Raw genomic sequence first — 23805 nt, 5'->3', positions numbered from 1 at the left:
TAACCTTACTTTTATTAGGACACTACGGGCAATTTAGCATGGCCAATCCACCTAACCTGCACATCTTTGGACTGTGGGAGGAAACCGGAGCACCCGGAGGAAACCCACGCACACAGGGGGAGGACGTGCAGACTCCACACAGACAGTGACCCAGCTGGGAATCGAACCTGGGACTCTGGAGCTGTGAAGCATTTATGCTAACCACCATGCTACCCTGCTGCCCCTGTCTTCTGAGGTTGTCGGTGCGGTTTTTTGCTTTGGCGCGTTGGATCTGTCGATCAATGAGTCGAGCGCCATATCCCGTTCATACGAAGGCATCTTTCAGCGTCTGTAGATGTCTGTTATGCTCCTCCTCGTCTGAACAGATCCTGTGTATATGGAGGACTTGTCCATGAAACACACCATACAAGGTACGCCCAGCTTCTGTCGTGACACGAACGGACTTCCTACAGAAGCTCAGAACCCATGGAACAGTTGAACCAGGAACATTCCTCGTCACAATGACTGTCTCGGCACTCTACACCAGCATCCCCCATGATGACGGCATTGCTGCAACAGCTTCAGTACTCAACACCGCCAACTGCCAATCTCCAGACGCAATTCTGCAACTCATCCGCTTCATTCTGGACCACAATGTCTTCATCTTCGACAACAAGTTCTTCATCCAGACGCACAGAACAGCCATGGGGACCAAATTTGCACCTCAATATGCCAACATCTTCATGCACAAGTTTGAACAAGACCTCCTCAGCGCACAGGACCTTCAACCAATGTTATACACCATATACATTAATGACATTTTTTTCCTTTGGACCCATGGTGAAGAATCACTGAAACGACTACACAATGACGTCAATAAGTTCCATCCCACCATCAGACTCACAATGGACTACTCTCCAAAATCAGTTGCATTCTTGGACACATTCATCTCCATCAAGGACGGTCACCTCAGCACTTCGCTTTACCGCAAGCCCACGGATAACCTCACGATGTTCCACTTCTCCAGCTTCCACCCTAAACACATTAAAGAAGCCATCCCCTATGGACAAGCCCTCCGTATACACAGGATCTGCTCAGATAAGGAGGAGCATAACAGACATCTACAGATGCTGAAAGATGCCTTCGTACGAACGGGATATGGCGCTCGACTCATCGATCGACAGTTCCAACGCGCCACAGCAAAAAACCGCACCGACCTCCTCAGAAGACAAACATGGGACACAACTGACAGAGTATCCTTCGTCGTCCAGTACTTTCCTGGAGCGGAAAAACTACGACATCTTCTTTGCAGCCTTCAACACGTCATCGATGAAGATGAACATCTTGCCAAGATCATTCCCACACCCACACTACTTACTTTCAAACAACCGCGCACCTCAAACAAACCATTGTTTGCAGCAAACTACCCAGCCTTCAGAACAGCGACCACGACACCACACAACCCTGCCATGGCAATCTCTGCAAGATGTGCCAGATCATCGACATGGATACCAGTATTACATGTAAGAACAGCATCCACCAGGTATGCGGTACATACTCGTGCGACTCGGCCAATGTAGTCTACCTCATACGCTGCAGGAAAGTATGTCCCGAAGCGTGGTACATTGGAGAGACCATGCAGACGCTGCGAACAACGAATGAATGGACATCGCATGACAATTACCAGGCAGGAATGTTCCCTTCCAGTCGGGGAATACTTCAGCAGTGAAGGGCATTCAACCTCTGATCTCCAGGTAAGCGTTCTCCAAGGCGGCTTTCAGGACATGTGACAACACAGAATCGCCAAGCAGAAACTTATAGCCAGGTTCCGCACACATAAGTGCGGCCTCAACCGGGACCTGGGATTCATGTCGCATTACATTCATCCCCCACCATCTGGCCTGGACTTCCAAAATTCCACCAACTGTTCTGGCTTGAGACAATTCACACCACTTTAACCTGGGGTTACCCCTATCTCTGGATCTGTAAAGACTTAATTACCAGAAAATGCTCGCATTCTAAGTATTGTCTGGCATCTTTGAATTTGTCTATATATATGTTTCTGGAACATACCTCTTCATTCAACTGAGGAAGGAGCAGTGCTCCGAAAGCTAGTGTTTGAAACAAACCTGTTGGACTTTAACCTGGTGTTGTAAGACTTCTTACTGTGCTCACCCCAGTCCAACGGCAGCATCTCCACATCGCAGGTGGATAAGGTAGTCAAGAAGGCATAAGGCATGTTTGCCTTCATTGGGGCAGCACGGTGGCACAGTGGTTAGCATTGCTGTCTATGGCACTGAGGACCCGGGTTCGAAACCCGGCCCTGGGTCACTGTCCGTGTGGAGTTTTCACATTCTCCCCGTGTCTGCGTGGGTTTCACACCCACAATCCAAAGATGTGCAGGGGAGGTGGATTGGCCATGCTAAATTGCCCCTTAATTGGAAAAAATAATTGGGCACTCTAAATTTAAAAAGAAAAAAAAAATGTTTGCCTTCATTGGCCGTGGCATTGAGTATAAAAATTGGCAAGTCATGTTGCAGCTGTATAGAACCTTAGTTAGGCCACACTTGGAGTATATTGTTCAATTCTGGTTGCCACACTACCAGAAGAATGTGGAGGCTTTACAGAGGGTGCAGAAGAGATTTACCAGGATGTTGCCTAGTATGGAGGGCATTAGCTATGAGGAGAGGTTGAGTAAATGTGGTTTGTTGTCACTGGAACGAAGAAGGTTGAGGGGCGACCTGATAGAGGTCTACAAAATTATGAGGGGCATAGACAGGGTGGATAGTCAGAGGCTTTTTCCCAGAGTACGGGGGTCAATTACTCGGGGGCATAGGTTTAAGGTGCAATGGGCAAGGTTTAGAGGAGATGTACGAGGTAAGTTTTTTACACAGAGGATGGTGGGTGCTTGGAACTCTCTGCCGGAGGAGGTGGTGGAAACAGGGATGATAGTGACTTTTAAGGGGCATCTTGACAAATACATAAATAGGATGGGAATAGAGGGATATGGACCCCAGAGGTGTAGAATATTTGTCTTTAGACGGGCAGCATGGTTGGCGCAGGCTTGGGGGGGGGGGGGGGCGAAGGGCCTGTTCCTGTGCGATACTTTCCTTTGTGCTTTGTCCCCGAAAACTGAGAAGACACGTGACCGATGGCGCAGGAAGTCAGCCATTCGGGGGTGGAGCATTGGAGGAGGGCGTCAGGTGATGTCCTGAGGCCATCCCAACAGTGTGTGGCGTCAGCGATTATGCCATTTTTGAGGGGGTGGAAAATCCGAGAAATGGCTAATCGCCGAACATGGCATCGGCAATCAGAGAATCCTGCCCATAGTCCCCCAAGCAGAGAATCCAGCCCATAGTCCCCCAAACAGAAAATCCAGCCCATAGTCCCCCAAACAGAGAATCCAGCTCATAGCCCCCCAAACAGAGAATCCAGCCCATAGTCCCCCAAACAGAGAATCCAGCCCATAGTCCCCCAAACAGAGAATCCAGCCCATAGTCCCCCAAACAGAGAATCCAGCCCATAGTCCCCCAAACAGAGAATCCTGCCCATAGTCCCCCAAACAGAGAATCCAGCCCATAGTCCCCCAAACAGAGAATCCAGCCCATAGTCCCCCAAAACGAGAATCCAGCCCATAGTCCCCCAAACAGAGAATCCAGCCCATAGTCCCCCAAACAGAGAATCCAGCCCATAGCTCCCCAAACAGAGAATCCTGCCCATAGTCCCCCAAGCAGAGAATCCAGCCCATAGTCCCCCAAACAGAGAATCCAGCCCATAGTCCCCCAAACAGAGAATCCAGCCCATAGTCCCCCAAACAGAGAATCCAGCCCATAATCCCCCAAACAGAGAATCCTGCCCATAGTCCCCCAAACAGAGAATCCAGCCCATAGTCCCCCAAACAGAGAATCCAGCCCATAGTCCCCCAAACAGAGAATCCAGCCCATAGTCCCCCAAACAGAGAATCCAGCCCATAGTCCCCCAAACAGAGAATCCTGCCCATAGTCCCCCAAACAGAGAATCCAGCCCATAGTCCCCCAAACAGAGAATCCTGCCCATAGTCCCCCAAACAGAGAATCCTGCCCATAGCCCCCCAAACAGAGAATCCTTCCCATAATCCCCCAAACAGAGAATCCTGCCCATAGTCCCCCAAACAGAGAATCCAGCCCATAGTCCCCCAAACAGAGAATCCAGCCCATAGTCCCCCAAACAGAGAATCCAGCCCATAGTCCCCCAAACAGAGAATCCAGCCCATAGTCCCCCAAACAGAGAATCCAGCCCATAGTCCCCCAAACAGAGAATCCTGCCCATAGTCCCCCAAACAGAGAATCCAGCCCATAGTCCCCCAAACAGAGAATCCTGCCCATAGTCCCCCAAACAGAGAATCCAGCCCATTCTGTGCTATCAGCATGCACCTCACTTCACTTGTCTTTGCTTTACATACATATCAAATCAGCCATCCTGCAGGAAAAAAACTAAGTGGATGGAAATAAGCAGAATGTGGACCCTGCATGTGAGCAATTGTCAACATAAGGTCCCATGGGCCACACTAAGATCCCAGATCAGCCAGATGTGGCGCCCAGGCCACAGGCTTTCCAACACTGGTCTAAAAATTAGTTCAAGTTGTACATTCCCCCACTTTGCTTTCTGGAAGTTTGCATGGGTGAAAAACAAGAAAATGGCACGTATGTGAAATTTAGAGAGTCAAAGACAGTGAAAGGAAAATGTCAAGAAGGGTTCTTTCTGGAAGAGTTTTGAGAGTTTTAAAAGTTGGAACTGAGATCGAACAAAAGGCTAGCAAAACTGGAACCAAAACAAACCCAAGATCTATGTATGGGTTTGCAAGCAAGAGAGAATGGCCCAACAGCTAAATTTCTGTTTGATGGTTCTATAAATGAAAATTATGTAACTTGAAGTACCTTTAAGGCAATAGTCCTCTGTGCCACGTGACTATGGTATTTACAAAGGTCAACATTCCATCTGATCTGCAAGGAAGAAGAACCTTCAAGCCACAGCTAACCATTACTGACACTCGGATTATGTGCCAACTTGACTTGACAACAGATGGCAATGCTCAAAATTTACCACCCTGCTTGCCATCTGCAATTACTAATTGCTCTCCAGGAACTTTATGCTCTTGATAATATGATAAGGAGGGACAAGATAAAGGTCTTTAAAATTCTCAACAACTTGAAGATATTTGGCCCAGCAGAAATCTTTGGTCAGATACAGATCTCGGGTGCAATGTGTTTGTGCATTAGTAATTTACTCAAGTTACTTTTGTGTCATTTTCTGAGACAAAACTGGAAGGTCTGAGTCATTTTCAATGTAATGTTCATGCCGGTATATTCCAATAAATGTACACTATGCATAATTTAACAGTTTCTTGGTGCACATCGTTTTTTTTTAATTCCTGCTGCTTTGCTTATCAGCAGTAATGATCAGAACAAAAGTTAGAGAGTGACTTTTGTTTAAACCTGACTAGTGCATACATATTCGTTCACATATGTATATGTATCAGCAAGCTTTGTGTTCATGTTGTTTTATGTAGTATATTTTGATAGAGAGGTACATCGTTAGTTTCATACTACGCCTTGGGGGTATATCAGCATCATGTGATGATATGTCAGTCCCAGACTACAATTTAAACAGTGAGTGACATTGGAAACACATGCACAGCAGCACTTCCAAACCTTCTGCCTTGTCATTATCCTCTAAATGAAGCTGGGTGAGCCACATTAGGCTATCCCGAGGCAAGTCCTTGCAGAACTTCCCACTGTGCATCCATTAAACAGACCTGGAAAAAGAAAGATATGACAGCTATAGACAAGTGTGGGAAGTAAAGAAAATGGGTATGTGCTTAAAAGAATAAAATATATGAAACCTTTTCAGGCAATTACCCTTTCTCAGTGCTTTCCTGCACTGTGTCACTGTTTAGTTTAATCACAACGATATAGCTGTGCAACAGGAATCAATGAATCATTAGAATGCTTCTTCATATAGAATTTTTAAAATGTTTATCAAAAATGTAGTTTGAATGCTGTTGTATTTGGTTCAGTCAAATATTATCATCGACAAGACAAGGGAAGAGGATCTCTACACTATAGCAAAGAAAATTGACTCTGAGCATTGCTCATTGTCCACTAGTAGATAATCTGATCCAACCATAGGCTGGATAATATGTTAATCCTTTGTATACAGATTTCTACTAGGTTTAGATAGAGAATTGTTAGTCGTATGTTTAATGATACTTGTCAAAATTGGGGTGTTGGGGATGGAGTGAAATAAGTATCTTGTTTCTTTGACCTGAGCTCTGGCAAATTAATGGCAATGCTTAAAAATGGAATAATTTGCACATCCCAATGCTTGCATTAGTTATAGTTCTAAATCATGTGATGCGTTGTCACAAAATTTAAATGACAGTGAACTGACTAAAAATGATTTGGTAGGAAATACAAAGTCATGATATGGTGGTTTTGCTTTCAATGGATCAAATGTCACAGGCATTAGAACAATCACAGTTTTTTGCCTAGCTTTGAGTAGGAGCACAGAAGCATAAATCAAGGTTTTGAGACAGGGATTATCTTATGATGCAATGCTGCAGTACATACAGTTGTAATATTGATACTTTCACTGCCTCAATGTGATTTGAGAGAGTTTGAAGGATAAGGAAATTCCTTACTTCAGTCATCCTGTTGTGAAACAAAAGAAACTGAAGGAGTGATCATTTCAGGCATATATAATGTAGAGGAACATAACATTATTACATCCATGTTTTCATATCATATATAAAAAATAAAAATGGCTGTGGATGTTATTTGTAGGAACCTCCAGAAGGCAGTTGGTGAAGAGATTGTCAGCTAAAGCTGAATTTCATGGAATTGAAGGCAAATTATTGACCTGGAAAGCTGGGGCTGAGGTCAAAGATCAGCCATGATCTTATTAAATGACAAAACAGACACAAGGATCTCTATAGCTTACTCCTGCTCCTATTTCCTCTGTTATTAAGATGCAGCACAAAAGGAGACAAATTGGATCATCATTGGTCAGGCCATCCAATTAACCCCACTCACTTGCTCTTTCACCATTACCGCATTATATTTTCCATTCAAGTATTTATCTATTTCTCTCTTGAATGTTACTATAAATCTGTTTCCACCACTCTTTTAGGCAATGCATTCTAGAGCACAATTACTCACTGTTTTAAAAAAAAAGTTTTCTCATGTACCTCTGGTCCATACACTGTAACATTGATACTTCCACTGTCTCAATGTGATGCGTGAGAGTTTGTAGGATAAGGAAAATCCTTGGGCTGGATTCTTTGATCCCCGACTCCGAAATCGCATTCGGCAACGGGCAGAGAATCCCCGATGCCGGCAAAATCAGGGATGGCACCGCTTTTGCGATGCTCTGTCCCCTGAAAAGCGGCGTAATCTAGGAGTGCGCCACGCGCCGTATCCTCCGAACATTGGCTGAGGCCCGCTACACGATGCTCGGTCCCCAACCCGCCAAGTTCCCGATGGCGTGCTGCGGTCCCAGTCCAGCAAGTCCACAGTCGGGAGAGGACCAATCCGCATTTTCAGGGCTGGGGCACTGTGGTGGGGCAGTCCAGGACGCGTGAGCTGGCCGAAGTGCGGGACAATTTTGCGGGCTGGGTCCACGGGCTGCGTCCACCATGAAGCATGGTGCAGCCGCTGCAGGCTGCTGCCGTGTGCATACGCGGCCATGGGCCCAGCAATTCTCCATGCCAGGAGCTCTATGCTGCCTGGCTGCTAGCCCCCGAACAGGTGGCCGTTTTGCGTCATTGGGGACTTAGTCACCAGAACGGAGAATCCAGCCCCTTATTTCAGTCATTTACATTACTTGAATTTCTCCTGGCCGGTAGTTCCTGCGATTCTCCACCGGTGGCAGCACTTAATCTCCAGAACGGAGAATCCCAGCCCTTCACCTTCCTGCCCATTTCACAAGATTCCTCCTGAAGGCTTGTTATTTCCCTCATTGTTTACTACATCTGTATCAGCTGTAACCTTTGAAATGCTGCCCTGTATGTCCAAATCCAGGTTACTAATATACATTGAAATACCAACCTCCAATGCCAACAACTCATCACTTCTACAGATTCTAGAAATCTGAAATAAATCAGCACTGAAGAAGAGTTAGGAGACTTAAAACGTTAACACTGTTTCTCTTTCCACAGATGCTGCCAGACCTGCTGAGCTTATCCAGCATTTCTGTTTTTAATTCACCACTACCCTTTGCAAATCGCACTGATCATTTCATACCGTGGACTTTAATTTTACTAATAAGTAACATGGAAACCATTTCCAAGACAAGTTCATAAACATGTTAGAATTAATTACCTCCCATACCCTGCAAAATCAAAGAATTTGTTGAACATTTCCTCCATCAAATTCACTTTCCAGACATACCTGTCTTGGAGGTTAGGGATCACATTTCCCCTCTCACTGCCGCTTTACTTTATCCTTTCTCAGTTCTTTTATTTTCCTTTTCCTTACAGATGCATGTGCCTGCATTCGTTAGTTTTTTTTTTCAATTTCTATTGTGGTCCTTAACTTTGCTTCATCAGGAGAAGCTTGTGTCTTTCTCTATGGTCTCTCCAGGTACAGCAATACCACAGGACAGAGATATGCTCAAGGTTAGGAGGCTAATGGCATCATTTTGATTCTATGCTATTGTGTAAAATAGGGTACAGTGAATTGGCAACCTGCTGAACATCTCTCCTGATTTTTGTTTCCATTAACTGCGAATATAAAGATATATAAACATATATTGAGAAAATGTCTCAAAGAAAGAAAGAGAACAAAAATGAAGCATCAAGAATGGAACCTAAATATAATTGACTGAGAGGCAGAAACAGAAAGGGCAAAAAATCTGGAGTCAAAGAGGTCCAGTTTTGACTTTGGAAATGGTATCACCACATAATAAAAATAACGCATGCAAATTGGAAAAGAAAGTATAATTATTACAGACATGTTTTTGCATCACATACAAAAATTAAACTTCTTCAAGAGACCGGGGAATGCTTATGGATTTTATTTGTACGGACCCCCAGAAAGCAGTTGTTCAAGACCCTCAGAAGACTTTCAATTCAGCTGCTCAATATGCATATCTCCCAATTCTCAGTTCAATTTGAGAGATATATAAGAGGCAGCAAAGTTTATCGCACCCATATTATTTATCGCCCAAAGTCAACATTCCCAAGGAAGTTATTAATACAAAGAATTATTTTCATATTTTTGTCTGTGAGCAACACTATGCGAGATAGCTAGCATTATATCCTACCTTGCATATCTTATTTTGCTTCTTGAATCACAAAATTGAGTTTCCTTGTGCAATCAAAGGAAGGATAGACTTGGGGATGGGAGAGAAATTGTGAAAGATCCTTTGACAAAGTCGCTATCAATGACACAAATGGTTGCACATTAATTCCTGGCTTCTTTTATTAATGTTTGAGTAGTAGTGTGTGCTAAATGTATGAAAAGGTTTAATGTGCCTTATTGAATTCTGTGCTTTTCAAGGTCACCAAAATTAATTCTGTTTAACCCCAGTTACACTATTACTAGAAGAGGCAAAGTATGCAGTATTATTGCTAAATTGAAAAATGATAAAGCCATGAAAGAATGCATTGGAGAAAGTGCTTTGGGAGGCTGCATAAAAATTCAGATGATGAGGTAGCCAAAATCAGTGTCTTAAATCAGATTCTGAGGTGCATTATTCATCACTGCATGGTGCATGCTTCGTTATTTGTTATTGCATAGTGCCTTGAAGCAGCCTGTATCCATTTATGAAATAACAGCTTTTCACCAGCAGTATTTTGGGCTGTGTTCTAAAAATGCACATTCCCTATGCTAATCTGCAGAAAGGAAAGTCAGATTTTTAATATAGCATCTTGAAAAATGTTGAATTATTCTGTTTCAGCTGATATATTTTCAAAGTTGGGGAGGTGTTTAACATTGATTAAATGGCCGAAAATAAATATTTTCTCAAAGCTGGTGCTGCCAGACAATATATTCCTCATGATGGTCATGAATGTTCAATTTATAACTAATAACAACCATAGTCATACATTTCGCAATGATAAAGCGTAATTTAATCCAAAGTAGACCTGTGAGCGCAGTGCAAGTGGCTCAGTGATAGAAAACTTAAACTAATAGTACTTTTTTGTCATGCATTTGTTTTGAGACACAAACTCATGCTAAAATAGAAGTAAGAGGCCCGTTCTTACCAAATATGAACAGAGTCCCATAGCAAGCGTGTTTAGCCGCGTGTTTCCTGGTGCTCGCAGCGCCGATAAATGACCCGCAATCTAATGCCCTTCTGATTAGGTATGGGGCCTCAGTGGGGAATGCGCGAGGCCGCATTCAGCTCCACTCACCGGAACTCCTGAGTTCAGCATGAGATTGGTGCGCCATTTTAAAATGACGTCCCGGTCTCTCGAACACCCGGTGCTTACCAGGCAGTGCTAGGGTGCCAGGCTGGCAGTGCCAGGGTGTCACCTTGCCCAGAGGGCAAGCACCTGGGGCCTCCGATCCTCTGGGCAAACCCCACGAGTGCCGTTCCGTCTGTGATGGAACCATCAATTCTACGGACACGTGCTTGTAGGATTAGAATAGCGGTTTTAATATACTTACAACAGAGCCAGCCTGTTAGCCGTTGCACTTTCGGTGAACTGGCTGGCTAACTCTGTGGCACGGATCTTTATACAGCAGCTCCAGGGGGAGGAGTTCTGGGCGGAGCCAAGGGGGGAGCCCAGTACAAACTCTCGAGTACTCCCAGAGCTACTCCCCCTGATGGTCAGGTAGTGCAACTGCACTTACAATATTGATACATATATATACTTGGAACAAAGTGACATTGGTAACTTATAATACCGTGTGAATCTTATTCACCACATTCACCCTCTGTGAAAAAAATAGAGTCCGGCGGGGGTGGTGGCTCACAGAGTTAGTCTGTCCGGTGGACGAATTGTTCGTCTCGATCTGTGGAGCACCGGGGTTGCAGCCTCTTGCGGTGGCTGGGTGGGTGTTTAGAGCTGGGGTACGATGGCAGACTCCGGGGCGGGTCTCGTCCAAACTTCATACACCTCTGGCTCGACCGGAGACTGGGGGCACTGGGGGCGGGCTGGTGCTGGCGTGTGGAACCAGTGGGGCGAGCTTGCGGAATCGGGGGCGCGAGGGGGAGGCAGCATAGGGGTAAGGGGTTCCTCAGTGGGGGTGGGGGGGGGGGCTGGATCCAGCAGGTGCCAGGTCCCGAAGGATACTGTGTCCTGGCGACCGTCCGGGAACTCCACAAATGCGTATTGGGGGTTGGAATGGAGGAGGCGCAGCTTTTCAACAAGGGGGTCAGTTTTGTGCCCCCTGACGTGCTTCCTCAGGAGAACCGGATCTGGTGTCCTCAGCCACGCCGGAAGTGAGACCCCCGTGGTAGTGCCCCTAGAAAAAATGAAGAGCCGCTCGTGAGGGGTTTGATTTGTCGCTGTACAGAGGAGGGATCTGATTGCGTGGAGCGCGTCTGGGAGGACTTCTTGCCATTGGGAGACTTGGAGTTTTCTAGACCGCAGGGTCAGTAGGACGGTCTTCCAGACCGTCATGCTCTCCCTCTCCACCTGCCCGTTCCCCCTGGGGTTGTAGCTGGATTAGTCCTGCTCGAGGCGATGCCCTTGTCGAGCAGATACCAACGCAGCTCATCGCTCATAAAGGACGAACCCCGGTCGCTGTGCACATAGCTGGGGAAACCGAACAGGGTGAAGACACTATGCAGGGCCCTAATGACTGTGTGGGAGGTCATGTCGGGGCACGGAATGGCAAAAGGGAATCGGGAGAACTCGTCGATGATGTTGTGGAAATAAATGTTCTTGTTAGTGGAGGGGAGTGGCCCTTTGAAATCGATTGCAAGTCATTCAAAGGGCCTAGAAGCCTTGACCAGGTGGGCCCTGTCTGGTCTACAGAAATGCGGTTTGCACTCTGCACAGATCGGGCAGTCCCTGGTGACTGCTTTTACCTCCTCATTGGAGAAAGGCAGGTTTCGGGCTCTGATGTAGTGGGCAAGCCGGGTGACCCCTGGATGGCAGAGGTCAACGTGGATGGCTTTCAGACGGCTGATCTGCGCGCTGGCGCATGTCCCGCGGGATAGGGCATTCGAGGGCTCGTTGAGCTTCCCCGGTCGATATTTAATATCGTAGCTATAGGTGGAGAGTTCGATCCTCCACCAAAGGATTTTATCATTTTTTATTTTGCCCCTTTGCGAGTTGTCAAACATAAAGGCAACCGATCGTTGGTCGGTGATGAGGGTGAACCTCCTACCTGCGAGGTAGTGCCTCCAGTGATGAACAGCCTCCACTATGGCTTGTGCTTCCTTCTCGACAGAGGAGTGTCGGAGTTCTGAAGTGGATAGGGTACGGGAGAAAAATGCAACGGGCCTCCCTGCCTGATTTAAAGTGGCTGCTAGAGCTACCTCTGAAGCATCGCTCTCAACCTGAAAGGGAGTGAATTCATCCACCGCCCGCATGGCTGCTTTGGCGATGTCCTCCTTGATGCAGCTGAAGGCCTGGCGTGCCTCAGCAGACAGGGGAAATCGTGTGGCCTTAAAGAGTGGGCGGGCTTTGTCCGCATATTGAGGGACCCACTGGGCGTAGTATGAAAAGAACCCCAAGCACCGTTTGAGGGCCTTGGGGCAATGAGGGAGGGGGAGTTCATGCGGTCCGGGTCTGGGCCCAGGACTCCGTTCTCCACGACGTAGCCGAGGATGGCCAGTCTGTTTGTGCGGAGAACGCATTTCCACTTGTTATAAGTGAGGTTTAATTTCTGTGCCGTTTGGAGAAAACGGTGGAGGTTGGCGTCGTGGTCCTGCTGGTCATAGCCGCAGATGGTAACATTGTCCTGATACGGAAACGTGGCCCGCAGCCCGTACTGGTCTACCATTCGGTCCATTGCTTGTTGGAACACCGAAACCCCTTTAGTGACGCCGAAGGGAACCCGGAAGAAATGGAAGAGGTGGCCATCGGCCTTGAACGCCGTGTAGTGGCGGTCCTCCAGGCGGATTGGGAGCTGGTGGTATGCAGACTTCAGATCCACCGTGGAAAATAGCCAATATTGGGCGATCTGGTTAACCATGTCTGCAATTCTGGGGAGGGGATACGCGTCTAGGAGTGTAAAGCGATTTATGGTCTGACTGTAGTCGACGACCATGCAAAATTTTTCCTCGGTCTTGACGACCACCACCTGAGCTCTCCAGGGACTATTACTGGCCTCTATGATCCCCTCACTGAGCAGCCGTCGGCCCTCCGATCGGATAAAGACCCTATCCTGTAGGCTGTATCACCTGCTGCGAGTAGCTACTGGTTTGCAATCTGGAGTGAGATTGGCGAAGAGAGGAGGGGGGAGATGCGCAGCGTGGCTAGGCTGCAGATAGTGAGTGGGGGCAGGGGCCCGCCGAAGCTGAGGGTGAGGCTCTTGAGGTTGCACTGGAAATCCAGGCCTAATAAGAGTGGCGCGCAGAGGTCAGGCAGGACATAAAATTTAAATTTTGAATAACTAGCGCCTCGAATTGTGAGCGTAGCGACGGTGCGTCCTTGGATTTAGACTGAGTGGGAGCCCGAAGCGAGGGCGATAGTTTGGCTCACAGGAAAAATAGGAAGCGAACAGCGTCCTACCAGCTCTGGGTGTATAAAGCTCTCGGTGATCCCGGAGTCAAAGAGGCATGGCATGACCCGTTGATCTGGACCTCCGCCATCGAACTTCATAGCTGCTTGGGGCGGGATTGATCTAGGGTGACCGCGTTGAGTTGCGGGCCGCGTGATGCGTGCCCGGGAAAGTCGTAGTCTTCCGAGTGGGCGTCCGGTCGAGTAGATGCCAGTACGTTCTGGTGAGCTTGATGCAGGATCGCTGCGCTGAGTTGCGGGCCGCGTGATGAGGGCCCGGGGAAGTCGTAGTCTTCAGATGAGCTTTCTGAGCATGGAGATGCAGATGGGGCCCGTGGATCGCATGTGGTGAGCGGCGAGGAAGATGGCGTCCAAGATGGAGCCCCCCATGAGTCGCACGTGGCTGGCCGCATGGTGGGGGTTTGCCAAGATGGCGGCCCCCATGGATCGCACGTGGCAGGAGGGGGCGGAGTAGGGGCGTAGGCCGCAGCGTTCCGGGCCCCGCGGGCCCGCTGGTGTTGGGAGCGATTTGTTCTCTCTACTGGGGAGTTAGAAACTGGGGCCCTTTTCGCGAGGCACACTCTGGCATAGTGGCCTTTCTTCCCGCAGCTGCTGCAGGTCGCGAATCGGGCTGGGCAGTGGTGCCGTGGTTGCTGTCTTTGGCCACAGAAATGGCAGGCTGGAGCAGCTGAGTAGCTGGCTGGGGCAGCAGAGTAACTGGCTTTGGCAGCGCGGTAGCTGGGGAGCCGTGCGGCACAGGCCTGGGGGGATTGTTGGTCGGGGGTCCACGATGAGGTCGCGGGGTCCGCGGGAAATGAGGTGAGGCTGCGGAAGGAGACTTCCATAGTGGTAGCAGCCTCCACAGTAGTATCTAACTCCTGGGCCCCCTTTTCTAGAGTCTTTGGCGCACATAGTTAGATCTAAGGCCCGCTACGAAAACGTCCCGCACAGCAAGCTCCCTATGACCAGCCGCAGTAACGGCTTGATAATTACAGTCAATAGAAAGATTGTTCAGTTCCTGTACAAATTCGGCTAGCGTTTCTGTCGGCCGCTTACGGCGAGTCGTAAACACGTGGCGTGCATAAACCTCGTTAATGGGCCTAACGTACATTTTGTCCAATATCGCCAGCGCTGCGGTGTAAGAACCGGCCGGATTTAGCTGTGTGGAGATTCTGTGGCTTACACTCGCGTGCAGTAGGCTGAGTTTTTGTTCCTCCGTTGTTCCAGCGGTGCTGGCTTCTGCCAGGTAGGCCTTAAAACATCTCAGCCAGTGGGAAAAACTTTCTTTAGCCTCTGCATCCTGCGGGTCGAGTTCTAGGCGTCCAGGCTTGAGGGCTGCTTCCATGATTTACTTTGACTGTTTCGTAGGTATATTAAATTGATGGAACCATCAATTCTACGGACACGTGCTTGTAAGATTAGAATAGCGGTTTTAATATACTTACAACAGAGCCAGCCTGTCAGCTGTTGAACTTTCGGTGAACTGGCTGGCTGACTCTGTGGCATGGATCTTTATACAGCAGCTCCAGGGGGAGGAGTTCTGGGCGGAGCCAAGGGGGAGCCCAGTACAAACTCTCGCGTACTCCCAGAGCTACTCCCCCTGGTGGTCAGGTAGTGCAACTACACTTACAATATTGATACATATATATACTTGGAACAGAGTGACATTGGTAACTTATAATACCATGTGAATCTCATTCACCACATTCTGGTCCCCGTCTGTGGGATCCAGCACTGAACGACATTCACCCAAGGTCTCCAAGGTGAAGGAATTGGATCCTAATGCCTTGATAACCTCAGCGAACTGAATGTTAGAGTAGGACTAGAAGTCTCGCTCTAATGTGCAGACTTGCCAAAACGTGATATAGCCTACAATGGGCGGGCTTCACATCGCGACTGTCTAGTCTCCGTCTGTGGAGATCAGCACTGAACGGTGCTCTTTCAAGGTCTCCAAGGCGAAGGGGATGGATCCCAATGCTTTTGTTACCTCAGGGAACTGAATATTGGAGTGAAACGCTCTAATATACAGATTTGCCAAAAAGTGACCCTGCCCACAATGGGTGGGCTTTACATCATGGTGTTTCGTTAGATCCATTTGTTCCATTAGATCTCACGAGGCATAGTGAGCTGGGTAGATCCCGAGAGTGGTCTCCTGTCATTTACCGGCCACGGTGCGCTATTTTTCTGGCACAGCAAAGCCGATAGATCGCATCCAAGATCACTAAAACATTTATGATTTACCAGTTTTTCATTGCATTATTTTCTTAGATACTCTATACATGTTACAGTTTTCATAATAGAAACCAAACTAAGAAACCATATCCAATATTTCATTTAATCTGATCCCAACTAAGACAGTCTTCTGCGATTCCTTTAAATGTATTTTAAAATATCACACACACCCTGCAGCATTTCCAAAATATAACTTATTTTTGTACATTCTGGCTTAAATTGCCTTACGGTTTGGAATCACTGATCTGTTATAACCATATTTGATGTCTAATTTTGTGAAGAATTATTTTCAGGAAGAAATTGAAGAAAAATATTTGGGGTCTCAGTTTATGAATTTGAAAACTCATCATTGCTAATTTGGGACTTGTTTGTGTGCTGTCAAAAACAGTTTAGGAGAAATATACAGTACTCTCGTATGGTGATTGAAAATGCCCTGCAATGCACTCATCAGGTCAAATATCTAACTCTTATATTTTATAGGTTCATATTTCATGGTTGAGTAATTAGTATGGCTCAGCATCACTCAGAACTAGTCTAATTGGCCTACGATGATAAAGGTAGTCGCCATATAGCTTTGTATAAAGATTGGCTGCATATGTATAAATGTGTGAAAAAAGCATGCTGGATGTCTGGCTGAAGATTTGTGCCAGTACAGTATTCCAGTTTTGGAGTTCAAATGACTGACAAATCTTTGTTCTCAGTTTATGCTAAATTATTGAAATCCATTGCTGCCCATTGAATATTCTTCATGCACTTCATGTTATCATCCATTATCCCCATATAATTAATGTAGACACAGTATGTTCCCATATATTAGCCCTTAGAATGAACAGCTTAAAAGCTTTGAAGAGTCTTAAATTAGAACTCCCTGGTATTTTAGCTGTTTCTTTTAGTTGCTATTGTTTGCAAAAATTGATTGGAAGTTTTGTTCTTTTTTTAAAGGTGCTATGTTGATGACAGGATCTCTAAGGTTGCTTGGCTGAACCGATCCAATATCATTTTTGCTGGAAATGATAAATGGTCCCTGGACTCTCGAGTGACTCTATTGACCAGTGCTCGCTTAGAGTATAGCCTTCAGATTCAGCAGGTGGATGTATCTGATGAAGGTCCTTACACATGCTCAGTACAGACCCAGCATCACCCCAAGACCTATCAAGTGCATTTGATCGTACAAGGTAAGATATTTGTGCCATTTATTTGCTAAAGTATTTGCCACAACAATATATGAATGCTCCTGCAGGAGGAATCGATACTGTTTCAATATTCAGCAGCCATTTATAAAGGCATGGTGCTGTGTTTGGTGAATGGTTGGTCATTCAATTGTCACCTTATGAGGTTATTTCATGGGTCTTAATACCTATCTGACTGCTAAGACTTATAAACCATAAATCATATGCATGGCACACAGGAAGGTAAAGAGTTGGAGAATTGTTTCAAATCTAAAAGTAAATGTGTGTGCCTGGAAATGGGATCATGTCTCCATGTTCATCCCTCCCCACCAAACCACGCACAAGTTGGGACATAATCCTAGTGCAACACACACCAATGACTTTGGCAGGAGAACCACAGCAGATTTGTCTGCAAACCTCATTAGGATTGTACTTGTGAGCTACGGCTGCCAGTGACAGCCCCAGAATCAGCTATCCAGTCATAAAGATAGTGATATCGGCTAGGGTGCTGCCACAGAGACCTCGGAGGAGGAAATCACGTGGGTTGTGAGCAGTAGCTGGAATGCACCTCCTCCCTTCAGTTCCACACTCAGAGAAGTATGTTGAAAAATTCTTCAAGGACCACTGTTTACATCATATGTTTATGTGGTAGTCCAGAACAGAGCAAATCTGATGCACTCAGGATAAACCCATGTCCTTTGTCATTGGACATGGGACCCCAGAACTTCATTGGCACCTCTGCCATTTTTCAGGTGGAAAGCAGACAATTAAGCTTCCAATTAGCATGTGTCTCCCACCCAGCATGTTATAAGTGCACCGCCCACTTATTGAATCAGGCAACTCTGTAGGCATCGAGGTTGCACACCAGAATTATTTAAATCACTGGTAACTATGAAAATAAAGGTCTTACATTTGAACTCTTCTGAATATTGGGCCGCCTCAACATCTAACGCACGAGGTGATAAACTGTCTGCTGGCATGTGCATGTGTCTGTTGGTCAGAAGAATCCTCACCAGCAATTTTTAAAGAACTCATCCATTCACAATGGTTACTCCTTGGTTTAACACTTGAGACCGCTGGTCAACATTTTGGTGTTTCCTGACCGTGAAAAATAGTTCTGACTGCTTGATTTGGATTTGGAATTAAATTGATTTATTGTCATGTGTACTGAGGTACAGTGAAAAGTATTGTTCTGCGTGCAGCTCAAACAGATCATTCCGTACATGAAAAGAAAATACATAATAAGGCAAACATAAAATACATAATGTAAATACATAGACACAGGCATCAGGTGAAGCATTCAGGAGTGTCGTACTACTCAGTAGAGAAGATGTGTGAAGAGATCAGATCAGTCCATAGGTCCATCAGCCCACAAGAGGGTCATTTAGGGGACTGGTAACAGTGAGGAAGAAGCTGTTTTTGAATCTGTTTGTGCATGCTCTCAGACTTTTGTATCTCCTGCCCGATGAAAAAAGTTGGAAGAGTGAGTAAGCCGGGTGGGAAGGGTCTATGATTGTGCTGCCACTTTCCCAAGGCAGCGGGAGGTGTAGACAGAGTCAATGGATGGGAGGTGGGTTTGTGTGATGGACTGGGCAGTGTTCATGACTCTTTATAGTTTTTATTGGTCTTGGGCCGAGCAGTTGCCATATCAAGCTGTGATGCAGCCAAATAGGATGTTTTCTATGGTGCATCTGTAAAAGTTGGGAAGAGTTAGTATGGACATACCAAATTTCCTTAGTTTCCTGAGGAAGTATAGGTGCTGTTGTGCTTTCTTGGTCGTAGCATCGATGTGGGTGGACCAGGACAGATTTTTGGTGATGGGCACACCTCGGAATTTGAAGCTGTCAACCATCTTCACCTCGGGTGTATACAGTGCTTTGCTTCCTGAAGGCAATGACCAGCTTTTTAGTTTTGCTGGCATTGAGGGAAAGATTGTTGTCGTTACACCACTCAGTTCTCTATCTTCCTCCTGTATTCTGACTCATCGTTGTTTGGGATCTGACCCACTACGGTCGTTTTATCAGCAAACGTGTAGATGGAGTTGGAGCGAGATTTTGCCACCCAGTCATGTGTGTACAGGGAGTATAGTCGGGGGCTAAGTGCGTAGCCTTGTGGGGCCCTGATACTGAGGACTATCGTGAAGGACATGTTGTTGTTTATTTTTACTGATTGTGGCCTATTGGTCAGGAAGTCGAGGATCCAGTTGCAGTGAGGAGCCAAGCCCTAGGTTTTGGCACTTTGATATGAGCTTGGCTGGGATTATGGTTGTGGTGAATCACAGTAGCGTAATTCACACTGTCTAAACTTCTAAACAGTAGCGTAATTCACACTGTATTACTATGTCTCTGTAAACTCGGCACACGGGCAGTTGCGCTGCTCTGCCACTAGGGGGAGATGCACTGGGAGTGTACGGGAGTTTGTACTGGGCTCCACCCTTGGCTCCACCCACGGCTCCTCCCTGTAACCGGAAGTATAAAGGTTGATGCTGAGAGCCTGCCTGCCAGTTCATCTGGAGTTCATCGTGTCACAGGCAGGCTCTGTTGTAAGACGATTAAAACCGCTGTTCACTTCTAACCACGTGTCGCGTGAATTGATGGTCTCATCAATGGTATTGAAGGTGAAGCTGTCATCAATAAATAGGAGTCTGATGTAGGAGTCCTTGTTGTCGAGTGCTCCAGCTGGTGCTGTACTATTTTTGACTGCCTTCTGAACATTTGTACTGTAGTCACGACTGGTCTGTTTGGGCTCCTCTAAAAGGAGGTCACCAAAACAAACAACATGAGGAAGAAAAGGGCGACACTGTGGCGCAGTGGTTAGTAATGCTGCCTCACGGCGTCGAAGACTCGGGTTCGATCCCGGCCCCAGGTCACTGTCCATGTGGAATTTGCACATTCACCCCGTGTCTGCATGGGTCTTACACCCACAACCCAAAGATGTGCCTGGTAGGTGAATTGGCCACACTAAATTGCCCTTAATTGGAAAAATAAAAGAAGTGGGTACTCTAAATTTATATTTTAAAAAAAGAGGAGGAATACTTATATCACTTTTCTCTTGGTCAGAGAAAAGTAGAACGAAACAACACTAGGTCTTTCATGCCACACAGTTTCATTGAGGTCCAAAGTGCCATCGCCTAAACACTCTTTATGTTGCTTGTTACCCATCACCAGCCAATCATATTTAATGATAGGATTCCACTTGCACAACATTCCATTTTTTTATGACTACTGGCTGCACAATCATGCAGATCTGTACCCAGTTTCCTGGCAACTGTCATGTTTCCTTGGTCTTATGCAAGTCATTGGTGCCACCATTGTTTCAGCAGGTCACCCAATTATTGGTTGGCTATTTGAATACAAGAAATATCCAATTTTCCATCATGAGGGATCAACCTGGGAAACAAGAAGAGGGTAAAGACCAAGAGTTGCATCAACCAGCACTGCTCCTAGCTGCCAGAGTATTCAAAGACAAGTTCACTGAAGAGTGGTGCACCTGATCCATCCCTCCCATTCCATCCTTGTCACCATCAATTGGACTTTCTTCAGCCTAAAATGATGGTTCTACTCTTCAATTCTCTACAAATATAAAGACCAACAGCAAATCTGGAACATAACTTAACATTATCAAACTATTATATTCCATCTGTAGCCAATGGTTAACCAAAATTCCAATGAATTGTCCATTGTGCATACCTTCAGATCCTGTCATGTGTGCTTGTTTACTTATCCTACTGCTCCGATGAAATGTTTCCCTTGCGGCTACACCAAATGGCAGAGCTTCCATTCAGAGTACTTAGGATGACTGTGGTGGTTGACTTTGATTAGCCCTAGCTTTAAGCGTTCAGAAGCATTCTGAAATGCAGATTACTGACAAGATGTTAGACAGAAAGGTCTCCAGGCTGTCTACAAAGCCTTGGCATAACCTGGAGTTAATGATTTGGGGATGAACAACAAAAATGGTGTGATCAGACTCTAATCTGTGTAGGACAATGAAAGTAATTAAAGTAGGACCCCACTGACATCAACTAGATGTATGCCCAAAAGAGCAGGTTACAAACTACAGAAACATATCAGATCATTGAGGAGAAAGTTCTCCCAGTTGAATTTAATTGCCCTCTGACCGTATTCCCACCAGGTGAGCTGGGCTAAAATATCCCGAACTAACTTTTTCCGTATGTTTATTTTGCCATTATAAATTCCTAATGTTCATATTTATTATGATAGCATAAAAAGTTGTCATATTGCAATTACAACCATTCCCACACCAACCCATCCAGCAGAAAATGTCTCTGCTGAGAAAGGGTGTAATTATAACATGACAAGTTTATGTTAGCAGCTTCTATTATAAATGCAAGATACAGAATTTCATAATGCAGGATGTTAACAGGGCATGCATGCAGGTATAAGATATTTATATTGCAATATAGATTGCTGGAGGATAGAACTGTCTGACCTATAAGCCTTTCTGCTGCCAAATTCCAATGTGTTTCACAAGGCTGATAGATACACTTCAAATGAGCCATTTTATTCCAAAAGGTAGAAAGCTTTGTTTATACGTGGTACCCCATCACAGCCTGGCTCTGGGCTGATGGAATTCACCCAGTGAAAGGAATCAGGTTCAAGTGGAAAGCAGCCTTTGGATTTGAAGCTGTGGTTGGAAGTTGAACACTCAGTCATTTGCACCAACACCCTCCTGAGATTACTTAGTGACTGAAAAACAGACATCAGGAGTACTTTTTCTTCTTCTCGGGCTAAGATTCTTTTGAACATGATGCCATTCACTGGAGCCTCCATGCAGACAAGAATATCTCAAACAACTTCCTGTTTCAAAAAGCAATCCATCATAAATGGAAAATCTAGCACAAAAAATACAACAATTTTGGTATAGCCAGTCTTCAGACAGAAAATCCTGTCCTGAGCTTTGGCCCCTGACTGAACAGAATGCCCTAGGCCTTGCAACCGTTGACCCATGTCTGACACCGTCGGCCCAATTGCCTCCACCACGGATGCCACCTGTGCGGTTTCGGCCTTGGTGGCACGCATGATCAGCACCATCCCCTGCTCCTTCGTGTGGATGGACTCCTCCACCTGCCTCTGCAGGTGCGGTAATCCGGGTGTCATACCCTCCTCTGATCCCTGGGTCTCTGACTGCACCTGCACTGTGGGTGGGACTGGATGTTCCAGGAGCCCGGGACCCGTCTGGGCGGCAGCTGGTTCCTGGGGCCGGACTGCTGCCCGGCCGTCTAGCCCCTCGGCTGCTCCTACCTCCACTTGCTGTACCGGATCAACTGTGTGGTGTGCACCAGAGAGTGTTCCAGGAAGCCTCCTCACTAATTTGCCCAACAGAGGTTTGGGAGATGGTGGACAGTGTTACAGAGAGCTGTGACTGAATGTCATTGTCCTCCTCTGACCCGGGTATCCTGGGTCTCGGGCAGAGAGCTGGTGTTCCGGCTGCTCTCCCCGTCGGTGCTCGGCTGTCTGGGGGGGTACCGGCCCTGGCACTGGCTGGGGCACGGTGCCCAAGATGGGCCTGGCCCATCCCCGGCTGGTCCTGTAAGACACAAGTGAGCCTGTATGGTTAGACAGCAGGACGGAGGTGAGTCGTGATGTGGTGGGGGCTGGGGTGAGGGAGATTGGGGTGTGGGGGGATGGGGTGGGCACACACTTGTCGTGAGGACCCACAATCTGGCAGGGAGACTCACTTTGCCGCGTGCCGCCGACCTCCGCGTTGGCAACCTCCCTCTCTTCCGAGCCACCGACCACGTCCAGTGCCCTCTGCTTGGGCACGGTGAGGGTCCGCAGGTCTGATGGTACCCCTCCGATCTTCTCCCGCTCCCGGCGGTTGTGAGCGGCCTTGTTCTGGGCAGAGTGGGGGGGGGCAGTGGGGGGGGGGGAGTAAACACAAACAACAACGGTGTTAGACAGTCCGGCGCGTGCAGCCCAGGGGTTTGGGAGCTGATGGCATCAGTGGCCAGGACATACAGCCATTGCGGCTGGCATGGGTGCTGGCATGCCGGTCTGGGTCACATGCGTGTGGGGGTTAGGATGCTTGGTGCCAGGGGAACAGCCCAGGGTACTCACCCTGGCTACCCTGAGGTCGTACAGTTTCTTCCTGCACTGGTCGCCAGTCCAATCCACCACCCCGACCACGCTGATGGTGGCTCCCACCTCCGCCCAGGCACGGTGAACGGTGGTGCCTGATAACCTCACTCCCGGGGTACAGCACCAGTCTCCTCTCCTCCACGGAATCCAGGATGACCTCGAGTTCGGCATCACGGATGCGCGGCGTTGCTCACTTTGTGGCCATGTTGGCTGCGACGCTCGTGTGTGGGGGGGGGGGGCGAATGCCTTAAGTCCAGCCGCGGCGGTGCGGCAATCATGGAACTGGCGAATCGGCCACCGTTCCGTTCCCAGAGTGTGGCATTCCTCGTTACGCCTGTGCTAGTCCCTTGGGAGCGGTTGTATCGCTGTAGCTGTGGACCCGATTTCGCCTTTGTGAAACTTCACAGTTTTCACGACAGCGACAACACTTAGTCTGCAGAATGGAGAATCCAGCCCGGGGTCTTTCTCCGGTTGGAGGACAATAATCAGTGGAGTGCTGGATCAGTGCTCGACTGCAATTCTTCACAATATCTGTTAATGATTTGGCAGAAGGAACAAAGTATACTGTGGCCATATTTGTGGTGGATTCAAAAGTGGGAGGGAAGACAGGTTGAAAGGAGAATGTCAATAGTTTACAGAAAGATATTGACAGGTTAAGTGAGTGGGCAGA

At 47.1% G+C, this 23805-nt stretch overlaps 1 protein-coding gene across 5 annotated transcripts in view; it reads left to right on the top strand.

The window, feature by feature from the left end:
* Positions 1–23805, top strand: part of LOC119969047 (limbic system-associated membrane protein-like) — a 1027481-nt gene that overhangs the window by 393779 nt on the left and 609897 nt on the right. For all 5 annotated transcript variants that reach the window (XM_038802219.1, XM_038802218.1, XM_038802217.1 and 2 more), the window contains exon 2: positions 16811–17043. In XM_038802219.1, coding sequence (XP_038658147.1) covers positions 16811–17043 — 233 coding nt within the window. The remainder of the gene's footprint in view (positions 1–16810; positions 17044–23805) is intronic.

This window comes from Scyliorhinus canicula, chromosome 7, assembly GCF_902713615.1.
Source record: "Scyliorhinus canicula chromosome 7, sScyCan1.1, whole genome shotgun sequence".
NCBI lineage: Eukaryota > Metazoa > Chordata > Chondrichthyes > Carcharhiniformes > Scyliorhinidae > Scyliorhinus > Scyliorhinus canicula.
Note: the sequence above shows the minus strand (reverse complement) of the source record. Positions and strands in the feature narration are given on the sequence as shown.